The following is a 14,590-nucleotide window of genomic DNA, read 5'->3' as shown; positions in this document are numbered from 1 at the left end:
TTACGACACAACAGCAAGCTAGCGCTCCTAAATGTAAACAACTGGATTGATCTATACCAATGTCGACTGTAACTATACCACGTACAAGAGCAGTATATAGTCGATTGCATGAATTTTTTTTTTTTTTATCACATCATATTTGGACATTTTTGTTACTGTTCATAAACTCAGGAAATACATCTCTGGACACAGGAGGACTTTAAGTATGACCAATGAATGATCCTGTAACTACTTGGTATTGGATCGATACCCAAATTTATAGTATCATCCAAAACTAATGTAAAATATGCAAACAGAAGAATAAGTGCTTACATCTGTTACACTTTAACATAAGTGTAGCTAGAACATGTTAAAACAGAAAGTAACCAGTTATTAACAATAAATGAACAAGCAGTTAAATCATCCATCCATCCATCTGTCCATTTTCTACAGCGTGCCCCTCATGATCAGAAATGACAATATGTTACTACATACATCAGCAGACAAATTAGGAGCCTTTGTAACATGTTTGCTTACCTCCTACTAAAAGAGAATTTGTCCAGTTCGATCACTAATGTATGTTATTAGGTTTTGAGGCGTAATTTCACCTCGTTGACAGAAATGGATGAGGACATTTTTATTTTGGAGGTCCAAAATCAAAGAATCACATTACAGGCACATCCTGGACAGCTATATGGGGGCCTGTTTCAAATACCAGCTGATTCGGGGGCAGAGAAAGCAGCGGAGTGTTTAGCGGCAGTTGAATGAGGTGTGTGTGTGTGTGTGTGTGTGTGTGTGTGTGTGTGTGTGTGTGTGTGTGTGTGTGTGTGTGTGTGTGTGTGTGTGTGTGTGTGTGTGTGTGTGTGTGTGTGTGTGTGTGTGTGTGTGTGTAAAGCTCGCCAGGGATGTTACTTCTGCGTTGTTGCTTGCTACAAATACTAAAATAAACTTGTTTTTTTCACGAGTCAAGTGAGTGCCGTCACAGACGCCTGCCTGTGGGAGTTGATGGACAGCAAAACTCAAAGACGTTCCGCGGTGTTGCCATTCAGCAGCCACTGGGTATCTCGAATAGCAGGACCGGGTTTATTTGCTTCTGCTCTTCTGGAAGGACAGAATAAACTGTTTGTGGTTCGCTTTACTACAACTCCCCTTATCGGGTGATTATGCGCAGATTCGTGAGATCTAGTGAAAGTCCGCCTTATTTTGCTGCACGGCAGAGCCACAACAGTCCACATCAGATTGGTGGTGAGGATTGGCAGATGGCAGAGAGAGGTGGCGGTGTCATTCAGCAGTCGTTCTGCATTTTGTGGAAATCCAGGGTAACTCGACTGTTGAACTGAAATGTTTTGCAGGAACTCTGTCATCATTCCACATCCTTTTTAAATTAGGGGTTCATTGAGAGGGATGCCGCAATTCCTATGGCAAGCCTTGTGGTTATTATCTTTGGGGCAAATGTTATATAAATGTTTCCTTAGTGATTAGAAGCTTGACAATAGCATTTTTGTGAGATGAGTCATGTGGTCTATTATCCTCCATGATCATTACATGACATGACATTTGTACTTAATATTCTTTCTTTTTCAGTGTCATTTTCCTGGAATATAATTGATGTTTCCTTTTGCATTGCAGGGATCTGAGATTCAACAAAATCAAGGATTTACAATCTGGATCTTTTAGCCGGTTGAAGAACCTCAACACACTGTAAGTTTAGTTGTGCATGCACACTTCTAATTTTTCATGTATACAAAAAACATTCAACCTAAATGGCTTTCTACAAGTAGCCATTTGAAAATATACTTATTTTGGATAGATTTCCCTTCACTCAAAGTTGTTTGTTTTACGCAGAAAATCACACCAACATGTTTGCTGTGTTGTACTTACACACATGTAGGTAGGTCAGCTTGGTAAATGTGGATGAATTGATTTTCCCACTAATACAGAAGACCATTAATCATTAAATAGTTAGTTAATTGTCTCTTTGCAGTTTAAGGGCATGCATAACACAGCAGTTGTAAGTTTTGAATAGTTTGAATATTGACACTAGAATGTACATCACATAAAGTTCACTCATTATCGGTCTTTCTTATTGTGTCAGACATGGGCAAGATTCGCTTTCCTTTCCCCTGCTGTCCTGCACTACACTGAATATTTGTGTTTGACCTGTTTACTTACGCTATTATCACTTAAACACTGCTGTATTCAACTTTTGTACTATTTAGAGTTTTTTTATTCATTCATATTGGCTGTTATAATTACGAAGAGTGATCGTGTTAAAGTCATTCTGTGACTTGGCTATTTTGTGCGTGACCAATCATGCCCTGCCAAAGGAGGGGAAGTGTACAGAACTGGAACGTGCAACAGAGTTATAAATAAATGATAAATGGGTTGTACTTGTATAGCGCTTTTCTACCTTCAAGGTACTCAAAGTGCTTTGACACTACTTCCACATTTACCCATTCACACACACATTCACACACTGATGGAGGGAGCTGCCATGCAAGGCGCTAACCAGCACCCATCAGGAGCAAGGGTGAAGTGTCTTGCTCAGAACACAACGGACATGACGAGGTTGGTACTAGGTGGGGATTGAACCAGGGACCCTCGGGTTGCGCACGGCCACTCTTCCACTGCACCACGCCGTTCTCATTTAACTAAACATTTCTGACTTTAGATGTGAAGGGTGAGTACAGTACATTCTTAGGTACCCTTTACACCTGATTGCAGAAAGACTGCATTCTGTCAGACTTGAAATGAAAAATATTTTTTCTTTTTCAAATTGACGTCACAATCTGGGTTTTGTTTGATGAGGACTTGAGTGGATTGTCTGTTATTGTTATTTATTCAGTTTTGCCTTTCACTTTGGCTGAGTGACTGGTAGTGTCACATCGATTCTCACCATAAATACAAAAAATACAGTTAATACAGTGCATCCAGAAAGTATTCCCACATGTTATGTTACAGCCGTGTTACAAAATTGAATAAATACATTTTTGTTCTCAAAATTCTACAAACAAAACCACATGATGACAATGTGAAATGTTATTGTTAAGATTTTTGCAAATGTATTAAAAATAAAAAACTAAGAAATCACAAGTACATTAGTATTCACAGTCTTTGCCATGAAGCTCAAAAATGAGGTCAGGCATGGCAGAGCACAAACCAAGCATGAAGTCGAAGGAATTGTCTGTAAAGCTCAGACTGGACAGTCTTGAGGCACAAATCGGGGGAAGAATACAGAAAAATATCTACTGCTTTGATGGTCCCAATGAGCACAGTTGCCCCTATCATCTGTAAATAGAAGAAGTTTGGAACCTCCAGGGCTCTTCTTAGAGCTGGCTGGCCATCTAAACTGAGAAAGGGGACAAGGACTCTAGTCAGGGAGGTGACCAAGAGCCCGAAAGTCACTCTGTCAGAGCTAAAGCATCCCTCTGTGTAGAGAGGAGAACCTTCCAGGAGGACAACCATATCTGCAGAAATCCCCCAATCAGGCCTATATGGTAGAGCAGGGGTCCTCAAAGTACGGCCCACGGGCCGGATCCGGCCCCCCAGCATCCAAAATGCGGCCCACGGGAAGCGCCAAGTTAAAAAAAAAAAATATATATATATATATATTTTATTATTATTATTATTTTTTTTGTATTTTTTTAATCTTTCCTTTCTAATCCATTTTCTACCGCTTGTTACTCTCGGTGTCTCCTAGCCGCTTAGGCCAATCATATTGTCTAAAAATGAATTTTCCCATCGATAACGTGACAATGTGAAATGTTGATGAACATCAATGTTAATTGATGTTAAATGACAAAACGGATTATAAAGACAATGTATATATGTATATATACATATATATATATATATATATATATATACATATATATATATATATATATATATATACACAACCCGGCCAATTTTTTTTAACCCAATGCGGCCCCCCGAGTCAAAACGTTTGGGGACCCCTGTGGTAGAGTGTCCAAACGGAAGCTATTCCTTTGTAAAAAGCACATGGAAGTCCACCTGGAGTTTGTCAAAATGCACATGAAAGATTCTCAGAGCATAAGAAACAAAATTATCTGGTCGGATGAGGCAAATTATTTAACTCTTTGGCGTGAATGCCAGGCGTCATTTTTGGAGGAACCCAGGCACCGCTCATCACCAAGCCAATACCATCCCTGCAGTGAAGCTTTTCAGTGGCAGAAACTGAAACCGACAGAAAATCAGGAGCCGAAGTCCTGAAGGCGGTTTGACGTTGTAGCGTCATTCCGGCAACTCCTGCGGCGTCGCTGGTGCCAAGTTGTATCGACACTCGTCGCTCCCTTGGATCCACCAGCCATGCGGAGAGGGGGGGCTTGCTGCCTGGATAACAGCTTGCCCTCCATAGTTCTATGCCCAGGCCGTGTAGATCCACTGGAGAGGTCCACTGGAGAGGTCACTCCAGCAGATACCGGTTCTAAGCCCATCCGATTGGCGAAAGAAACGGGGGCCAGGGACCATCTCGCAGTGAGACCCACCCCCCTTTTTGGATCTACCCCATCGTCTCCCGAGACGGAAGGATGCAGACGACAACTCATGTTGAAATTCAAAGACTAAATTCATAATTGAAAAAACACAGTATTAGTATCCAGAGAAGCACATACTCACCGTCTTACACACGTTGATTATCTTCTACTTTGTGCATAATGTACAAACCTACATTTGAGGAACCTCAAAGTAACTTTTTTTTCTTTGCAGCCTCCTTAACAACAATCATATACGAAGGATCCCCAGGGGGACATTTGAAGATCTGGAAAACCTCAAATATCTGTAAGTTGGCCTTATATCACTTCTGTCTTTGCTTTGCAAGTCATGGGATGTGTGTTGGGTGGTTAGCATAAAATAACATGTTAAACTTTCAATTGGAGCGAAAAATGGATGACAGTTGCATTCCTTTGTCCATAAAATAATTTAAAAAGACTTATCTTTGTTAGAAACACTGCACATGACGTGAATGAGGCATTTGTGTCAGCTCACTTTTGTTATCACCCTCTGATTTTGCAATGATCGACACGCTTCTGTCCAGTTTTGATTTAAACAGTCAGAAAGTTAACAATTCAACATAATTAGTTTGCTGTGTGAAACATCGTAATTAAAGCTTTGTGTTATTTAGTTTTTGACTACTAAAAGTGTTTCCCACAAAACTACAATCTAATCATGGAGGCTGGGGCAGGGTTGTATGATTATGCCATTATTACATTTGCATAATTGTCTGTGATGCATGTATTTGTTTAAAAAGGATACAGAAATGTTATACATATAGTTAAAGACAAATATGTGTTATTATTTACAGTATCAACACGTCTTGTTACACTATTCATTTTTGCTCTATTTTCCGTGTTTGTTTGTTTTTCCATTTACCGGTAGTTTATTGTTCATCTACAATGCAACAGGGGCCAATGAATAAAAACAAACTGCCGCCCACAATTGGCCTCCTAGCCACACTTTATACACCTCACTGAATTTAGTTTGGCAGTTAGGTAAACAGTCCTTTTAAATCGGAGATGAACAAACTTCCAACTTAAGGTTGTTTCCTGAGACTCCAGAATAAAAAAAGAAATAAGTAAAACTAAGCACACAAAGGAAAATAAATAATATATTTATATACTATTACTTGTGAAGTGCACATACATGTAAAAATCATGTTAAATCAATAATACAACTTGATATAAACTGAGGAATAACAATTAAATCATACAGGACAAAGGCTATAACTTATGCCGCTAGCTTATTGCCAACATACAATTAAAAATCCAATTGACAGGATAACAAAAATTAGCATCACAAACTTGTACAAACGTTTAACAAATTAGATGTTAACGATCAAAATTGACATAAAACAGCAAATGCATTTTTACATACAATTATACAGTTGAAAATGTTTGTAGAAACAAATATTGACTGCTAACGTTGTACTACTTTGCCAGTCTGTTGCTCTGCCAAGCCAAGGAAGCCTGTTGTGTAAAACCTCAAAATATAATTTACAAAACGAATAACGCAATCAATGTTATGTGGAACATGACAGCCACCTTCCTGTAACGCTCAATCTTTTAAAAAAAAGAAAAATCAAGAAATGTATTTGCCGTGCACTGTATGGGAAACATGGAGTAACATGCTACCACTTTGTATCGTATAGTATTTGTATGTCGTTTAAGTACCATATTTCTCAGATTTTAAGACAGAAGATACACTTGGCGTCTCGACTGTTGTTAAAACAATCATAGCAATAACTGTTGAACTGCAAGTTTAGAAAGAACTTCACCCTGCCACCCTGTATCTAATAAATTAGATAAGCAGAGTTAAGCATGTTGAGGGTTTGAAGGAAGTATTTTTTTCTTCCCTCTCTTTTCAGCCCAGTGGCCCTTCAACATGTGAGTACATGTTCCCTCCTGCTGTACAGTATATCGTTGCGATTCACACTTTAATTAAATGTTTTGGCATTTCATGAACTGTTTTAATGACAGAACAGGTCTCCCTTGAAAGTACAGTTTATCTAAACCCTGCACCATTGTTCTGACCTTTGTGATTAGTGTAGAGTGTATCCTATCTGTATGGCTGCACCTCCAGCCCCATCTTTGTTCTTCTCTTTGAATACAGTCTCCCTCTCAGCTTTCATGTGCACCAAACCTAATCTAAAAGACAACCCCAGCGCCTCAGTGGTCACTGCACTAAACAGGTCAAATTGAGGTTACATAGCATTCTGAAAATACTTAGTCTTTTAAACATGTAGTGTACTATATACTGCAGTCATAGAAACAAATGTTCTTTGTTCATCAAAATCAACTGATAGTAATTGTACATCCTGCATTTTCTGTGTGTACATGTTTTCTAGAGATTTCAAATATAAAGTAGATGAAAACACATACAGCACATTAAGGCACAGCTGTTCAATTACAAAAATGAAATGTTCTGGGGGCCGCATTTCCACAAAGCAAAGAACTGGAAGGCCACACTTCTCCCTTTGCTATTATTCTTATATACTGTATTCCTCAGAACCAGCATTATCTGTAGTGGACATTTGATTTAGGTCTGAGTTACAAATTGTGGTAAAAAAAACAGCCAAACGTGTCAATGCAAGGATCTGTAATTCCTTAGGAGTTTTACTTGCTGTTTTTAAGGTCCTGTACAGAAAAGCTGGCCATAGATCACCTATATGCCAGTGTAGTTTCTCTGATCTGATCTCTCTTTTAGAATACATTGACATGTTGGGCAGTTTTCAAGTTTGTCTAACTTAGATATTTTAAAGCCCCACTTAAGAACTTTCAGCTTTGGTTGTTTTTGGCGGCGCCAGTGGACCAAAGCAGTAATGATTTACCAGAAGGAAGACCACATTTCCATTGAGGAGTATCTGTATTGGCCCTGTGATGAGGTGGCGACTTGTCCAGGGTGTACCCCACCTGCCGCCCGATTGTAGCTGAGATAGGCTCCAGCGACCCCCGCGACCCCAAAAAGGGAATAAGCGGTAGAAAATGGATGGATGGATGGAGTAGCGCATATAGCATCAAACTGACATGATGTCTACTGTAATATTTTTTTGTTTTATTTCATCCATTTTAAGGTCAAATTGGCACGGATTACAAATATTACATGTCTAATGGCTATATTGATGTTAAATAGCAGACACTATCAATAAATTAGCTTACATATTCTGTAAAGCAAATCCTCACATTTGTATTTTTTTGTGTGACAGTGTTCCTGCTACCCTCCTCAAAGTTCCTAAGTGCCAGTGAGAGCAATACAGACCCCCTCAGGCCATGACAGAGGTGTCATTCAACTAGTTGTAAGCCGATGTATCATCCCAAAAGTTATGAAAATATTTCATGAAGGTTGAAAAGTTACTTAATGATGCTTAAACTTCGGCATGACTGAATGTCATGATGATCTCAATGACAATTATTTACTAGTATCTCCAACAAACACGCTCTTAAAATCTTGTTTAAAAAATCCACGAGTGGACACAGTTACAGCTGCAAAGGCAGGAAGCAACTCCATATTTTCTTCCCTTAACGATTCCTAAAGGCGTAACTGGCAGGAGCCTCAACAGTTAAGTCCATGTTCTGCAAGTGCAATGAATCTGCAACCGATCGCCTCAAAAACTCATTATGCGTGACGTCACACAAGACATCAGCAAACCTCATGGGATGTCAGCTCAAGCTTTAGTTCAGAGAAGCACACAAGTGCTGATTTTTAACTAGCCTCGCTGCATTTCAGTTACTTAACAGGGTATATTGCCAAATACAACATATGTTCTAATGCTGCCTTGGAACAGATTGTTTTCAACTTTGAAAGTTTCACCGTAATTTCCTGCCTTTAAACTGACTTAACCATTATGTTTAATTCACTTTAGTTAGGATTTATCTCAACATGCCTATCCCCTAAAATATTTAGTTCTCCCCGATTTGTTCCACTCCTTGCTTAAACCTGATAGCACAGATACACTATAGCAATGAAGAAAGAATGCAATGATTAAAGGGTGTTTGTTTTTCCATGCGCTGCGTCCTAGTGCAGCGGGAAGATCTGTATCTGTCGTCGCGGGTACTATTGTGGAACGTGCAAAAATAAAAACAGGACATAGGAGTACAGACAGCTGTGAGAAATTATTTTTCTTGTATCATATTTCTTTTGGCATGTAAAAAGGGTAGGGAACATGAATGCGTCAGGAGGGTTTTTTGTCACGGAGCAAATCCAAATTCCTTAATTTGTCTTTTACAGGCATTGAAATGCTTGAAAATTAACCATCAGGAAAGAGGTTTTTTTTACTTCAGTTTTTTTTATTTATTTTTTTTAAGAAATGTTCAAAATTAAATATTAGTAGACATTTTTATACATTACATCAATGTTTAAAAAAAAATAAATAAATCCAAATTTATTTATAAAGCCCTTAATCACAAATGTGAATTGAAGTGAATTATATTTATATCGCGCTTTTCTCTAGTGACTCAAAGCATTGTGTAACCCAATATCTAAGTTACAATTTTAAACCAGTGTGGGTGGCACTGGGAACAGGTGGGTAAAGGGTCTTGCCCAAGGACACAACGACAGTGGCTAGGTTGGCAGAAGCGGGGATCGAACCTGGAACCCTCAAGTTGCTGGCACGGCCACTCTACCAAGCGAGCTATACCGCCCAATGTCTCAAAGGGCTTTACAAAATCACAAAGACATCACCTGATCAAAACTCCATTCGGGTAAGGAAAAATTCAAAAGACCCCAATTGAGGAAAAAGAGGGGACCTCAGATGTAGGGACCCCCATTCCAGGTGATCCGTTGCAATGGATGTCGATTGGATATTATTATTAATCCAGTCAATTGAGGGATCTTCTTCCTGGCTCAATGACATACAGACAACCCTATTCGGATGAGAGGCAAAACGTTTTCTAAGACAAAACCAAACAGTCCAGTTGCGATTGATTGAATGCCCTGAGATTGCTATGTCCTGGATGAATGAGTACATTCATAGAAACAGACACATGTTGCATTGTATTCAATTAAATCCCAGGTTGTTTTCACAAAGTGTTTATTTAGTTTTAAGTTTTTTACAACAAAATCAAAACACACAAACAATACCCTCTGACAGTAATTCAAGTTGCATATTTTTAACTGAGGTTTGTTACCAAATACTGCAGGGTTCCTTGTCCTATAGAGTTATGTAACTGCTAATTGACACTGAGTGTTGTGATGGTTTCACAGCTGTATTGTGAACACAAACAAATACAGTCAAGTTTTCCACAGCTCACTATGATTGTGGTATGTTTCATTGTTATGTGGTCTGCAGCTAAAGAGAGAACAAACAGCAAAAGAAGCACATTAGCAACCCTGTTCCAAGTACATATGTGCAAAGTGAAAACAGCCTCTGCCAGCCTTGTTTACAATTCTGCACTGAGGCCGACCTCACTTGCAGACTCGCAACTTAAACAGTCTTTTTTTATTTGATCTGCCCATTGTCTTAACTGCCAGGCAGATGTGTGAGTGTGTCACTAATGTTACTGGTTATCTCTCCTTTCAGCTATTTGTACAAGAATGAAATCCAATCAATTGACAGACAAGCATTTAAGGGGCTTGTCTCTCTTGAGCAACTGTAAGTGACCAACTTTTTCGACACCTTTTCCATTGTCCTCCCTGCTGCTGCTCCTCCCGCCTACTGTCTCTTCATCCCCCCGCCCACTACCTCTCCAAAACAGCTGCTGCCAAGCAGTCATGAAGAATGTAAAGATCTACATTTTCATAAGTAATTCCATGACATGACTATGCAGGCCTTCCACAGGTATCATGATAGCACTATGTTCTTTATGAGTATACATACAGTAGTTATTCCTCCCCATTTGCACCGCTATTCACCCTCCCTGCTCCACCATGCATGCCGTGTGTGCACCCACCCTTGTATGACGCGCTGACCCCCTTTGACCCTTTCTGCATGACTCGCATGTCTTTTAGCTTGGACGACAGATATGCAGCAGCAACCCTCACGCGCAGATTGTAGCATGATGTTCGTGCTAGCGCCAATAGTGCCATCATAGTCCCGAACTGAAGCATTAGTGTTGCTACTGAAACTTCAGAAAGACTTGATGCACTTTTTTATTGTCAATTCCTTCATGGTGGGGATTGCTCATTCTGAGAATCCTTTACCATGTTGAAAGGATTTTTTTTAATTCTGTGTCATAAAATGTGCCTGTCAATCAAGAGACAAGTTCAATGTTTGCAACAAAAAATCCTTACTTGGACTTATGATTGTAATGATATTTTTATTTAACCATAACATGGCATCAATGTGGTTGATACCCACAACTTCCTTAGGCTCGTTGTCATCTGTGACTTCACTTAGCTGCATTAACAGAGAACAAACGCCCTTTTCACTAAATCCTAATTCCAACAGCAGGCACCGTGCCCAACAGATGTTTTGAATTTCACCGTAATAATGTACGGTTTTATAGGCAGGGTGACACGTTCTGAGCCCGATCGCATACTCTCAAAAACGACATCCCACAAGACAACACATGCCAAGGCTTTACTTCACATACTTATTTGAGTGGAATGAGGCACATGTGCTCACATTCCTACATGACCCACCAGCATTCATTTCATCTGAGCAAAGCATGACCGCACATCCCAAATGTGGGCAAAATATTGGCCAGAAATGGGAGTGCCAAGTAGACCACACACTTAAACTGATCCTTGCAAAAGCTTTACTGAAGTAAAGCCATTTCTGATGCAATTAAATTCGTGGGTGTATATCCTAACAGTGGGATTTACTGAAATTAATTTACTGCTGGCGAATGAGGTGTGTTTTTTCTCTTTTAAAACATATTTTAGGCAACAACTCTGTCATAATAGTAGATATGTAAGACAGTTTATACAACAACATAACTCATGTTCTCCTCAAATGTATTAGAACAGGGTCTTTAACATTTTACAGGCCAATGATGTAGAAATAAAGCGGGGACCCCTACGTATATATCCCATATACAATTATGTTTTAAAATAAAGTTGTCCTGACAGTATCTTGTAATTTTGCAATACTAAGATATTCAAATAATATGGTATAACACCATTAATTGCTATCTAGCAACTAGTGCGCCAATTGCTAGGTGACAACTGGCGTGCAAATTGCGAGCTGACAATTTCTATAAACCCTTTCATTCCAGTTTAAGGGCAAATCACTCTACTGAGACCACCCTCGTGCTAATTGCTAGCTGAATACTAGAGTGCTTATTACTAGCTGGCAGCTTGCAGCGTGAATCGCTAGCTGACAACCTGTGCGCTAATTGCTGGCTGACAACTGCCGCATTAATTGCTAGCTGAATAGTAGAGCGCTAATTGTTAACTGGCAGCTTGTGCCGTTAATCGCTAGCTGACAACTAGTGCACTAATCGCGAGCTGAAAACTGGGGCGCTTATCGCGAGCTGACAACTGGCATGTTAGTGGCTAGCTGGCAACTGGCGCACCAATAGCTGGCTGACAACTGGTGCGTTAATTGCTAGCTGAAAACTATGAAAACTTGAAAGAAGGCTGTTTTAGTAACACTGTTAATGTGTGACTCAAATGAGAGAGTTGGGACAAAGATAATACCGAGATGCTTTACCGAGTTGCTTTGTGTACCGTAATTGTTTTGTTGTCAAATATTAAGGTGGTATTATTAAATAAGTGCCGGTGTCTAGCAGGACCGTTAATCAACATTTTTTAGCGTTAAGATGCAAAAAGTTGTTCGACATCCATTGTTTGATTTCATTTAGACATGCCTCCAGGTGACTACAATCCGGCGTGTTGGTCAACTTTAGGGGCATGTAGAGTTGGGTGTCATCAGCATAACAGTGAAAGCTAACACCATATTTGCGTATGATGTCACCTAGCGGCAACTGCAGGGCCAAGAACTGAACCTTGTGGAACTCCACATGTTACCTTAACATACTCCAAGGTCACATTGTTATGAGAGACACACTGCATCCTGTCAGTAAGATAGGAGTTAAACCAAGAAAAGGCTAAGTCTGACATACCAATACGAGTTTTGATACGTGCTAATAGAATGTTATGATCGGCAGTATCGAAAGCAGCGCTGAGATCAAGTAGCAACAACACTGATGACGCATCAGCATCCATAGTTAGCAATAGATCATTAGTCAATTTTGCGAGGGTGGTCTCAGTAGAAAGATTTGCCCTTAAACTGGAATGAAAGGGTTTACAGAAATTGTTGGACGCCAAGTGTTCATTTAGCTGCTGTGGAACAGTTTTTTCGAGGATTTTCGAGATAAATGGATGGTGAGACACTGGGGGTAGTTTACCATGAGGTCAAATTAGGTTTTTTAAGCTCAGGTAGAATAACCGCTTTTTTGAATGCTAGGGGAACAGTACCAGAGGAAAGTGATAAGTTAATAGTATTTAGCACTGATTGTCCTAATATTAAAAACAGCTCCTTGAGAAGTTACCCATTATTTGGGTAAAGTAAACATGTTGTTTGTTTTGTCCCATATACAAGTCGCAGAAGTTCCTCTGTTATTTTTTCAAAAAGAGCGAGATTATTTCGGAGGGCAATATCCATCGTACATACATTCGTACTTGCCTTAATAAAACCCAGTTGGAGCTGGGACGCGTTATCTTTAATCTCCTTTCTAATGTGTTCAATTTTCTTAGTAAAGAATTGCTTAAAGTAATCAGCCGAGTGGGTGAAACTACTGGAAGAAGTCCCTTGTTGGATTAGCGATGCTCCTGTATTGAACAAATATTTTGGATCATTTTTATTGAGGCGGATGAGATTGTAGTAATTTGTTTTAGCTAAGGTAAGCGCATGTTTATAAGTTATTAAACTATCTCTCCATTCTTGATGGAAAACCTCAAGTTTAGTAGCACACCATTTGCGTTCCAGCTTTCTACATGATAGTTAAGACCTCTGGTTTCTTCTGTGAACATGTTGGTACGCCTTTTGGGGGCCTTTTTTAGCTTTAGCGGTGGTATACTATCAATTGCGTTATGTAGGGCATCATTAAAGTTGTTAGTGAGGTTATCGATAGAGCCCACTTAATTTAGGAATGGTGCCATGCCAATACCGAGGGCAGTAGACCAGCAAGAGTCGTAGTTGTGGCAGCATTAATATTGTGGCTGCTAAAGCATTGGTTATTAGTAGTTTGTTGACAATGAGTCAGAACTTCAAATTTTATAAGGTATTGATCGGACATTATTTTAGTGTACGGGAGTACCATAATTTTGGAGGTGGTGACACCCTGGACAAGGACTAGATCTATCGTATTACCGTTGCAATCCATGGGTTCATTCATTATTTGTGTAAGACCACAGCTATCAACTATAGTCTGGAGCGCCACTCCCGGATGGTCTGACAGGGTATTCATATGGATATTAAAATCCCTCATTATTATATATTATCTGCGTGTGTCACGAGATCAGCAACAAACTCTGAAAATTCACTGATAAAGTCAAAATAAGGAGCAGGGGGGCGATAGATAACAGCCAGATAGAGAGGAAGTTGTGTGACTGATCTCATAGTAAGCACCGCAAGTGATTTATATGTATTACTTAGGTTAGGGCTAAGGTTAAGGTTTTCATTGGATATTAGCGCGACCCCTCCACCACTTTAAAGGGGACGGGCAAAACTGTATGTGCACTTGTAAAGTTAGAAGTAGATCCCTCGTTAAGCGGAAAAATGTAATCTGGTTTTAGCTAAGTTTCACTAAGAACAATGACGTCAAGATTGTTGTCTCTTATGACCTTATTAACTAATAGCGCTTTGGGAGACAATGATCTGATGTTTAAAAAGCCCATATTATAGGTAGTGAGCTGTTTTGAGGAATTTTTGTTAATGTTATCCGTAGTACTGATATTAAAAACATTACGTCTATTTTGCGTAGTGTGCCCTAAATCATTTTAATCACATCTAGGAATTGATATGATGGAGATCTTGAGATTATTTGCTTGATGCTGCGATAGATTTAACGCGTCATAATTTGCCTCCTCAGTAGAAGGCATGTCCACCTCTCGCTCACTACAGAAAAAAAACATTATGTGAGTTATGTTTTATTCTGAGAGAAATGCTATTTGTGCAGGAATTTTCCAGCCTGGCGCTGGTTAGTTCTAGCTT

The 14,590-nt window shown here is 39.5% G+C and overlaps 1 protein-coding gene across 2 annotated transcripts in view; it reads left to right on the top strand.

Moving 5' to 3' along the window:
- Nucleotides 1-14,590, top strand: part of pxdn (peroxidasin) — a 106,422-nt gene that overhangs the window by 29,980 nt on the left and 61,852 nt on the right. The window contains exons 2-4 of one of the 2 annotated variants that reach the window (XM_061968511.1): nt 1,609-1,680; nt 4,708-4,779; nt 10,013-10,084. In XM_061968511.1, the coding sequence (XP_061824495.1) occupies nt 1,609-1,680; nt 4,708-4,779; nt 10,013-10,084 (216 nt within the window). The remainder of the gene's footprint in view (nt 1-1,608; nt 1,681-4,707; nt 4,780-10,012; nt 10,085-14,590) is intronic. The other variant, XM_061968512.1, reaches the window with a different exon arrangement.

Source organism: Nerophis lumbriciformis, linkage group LG08, assembly GCF_033978685.3.
Source record: "Nerophis lumbriciformis linkage group LG08, RoL_Nlum_v2.1, whole genome shotgun sequence".
Classification (NCBI taxonomy): domain Eukaryota; kingdom Metazoa; phylum Chordata; class Actinopteri; order Syngnathiformes; family Syngnathidae; genus Nerophis; species Nerophis lumbriciformis.
This window is presented reverse-complemented; position numbering and strand designations above follow the sequence as displayed.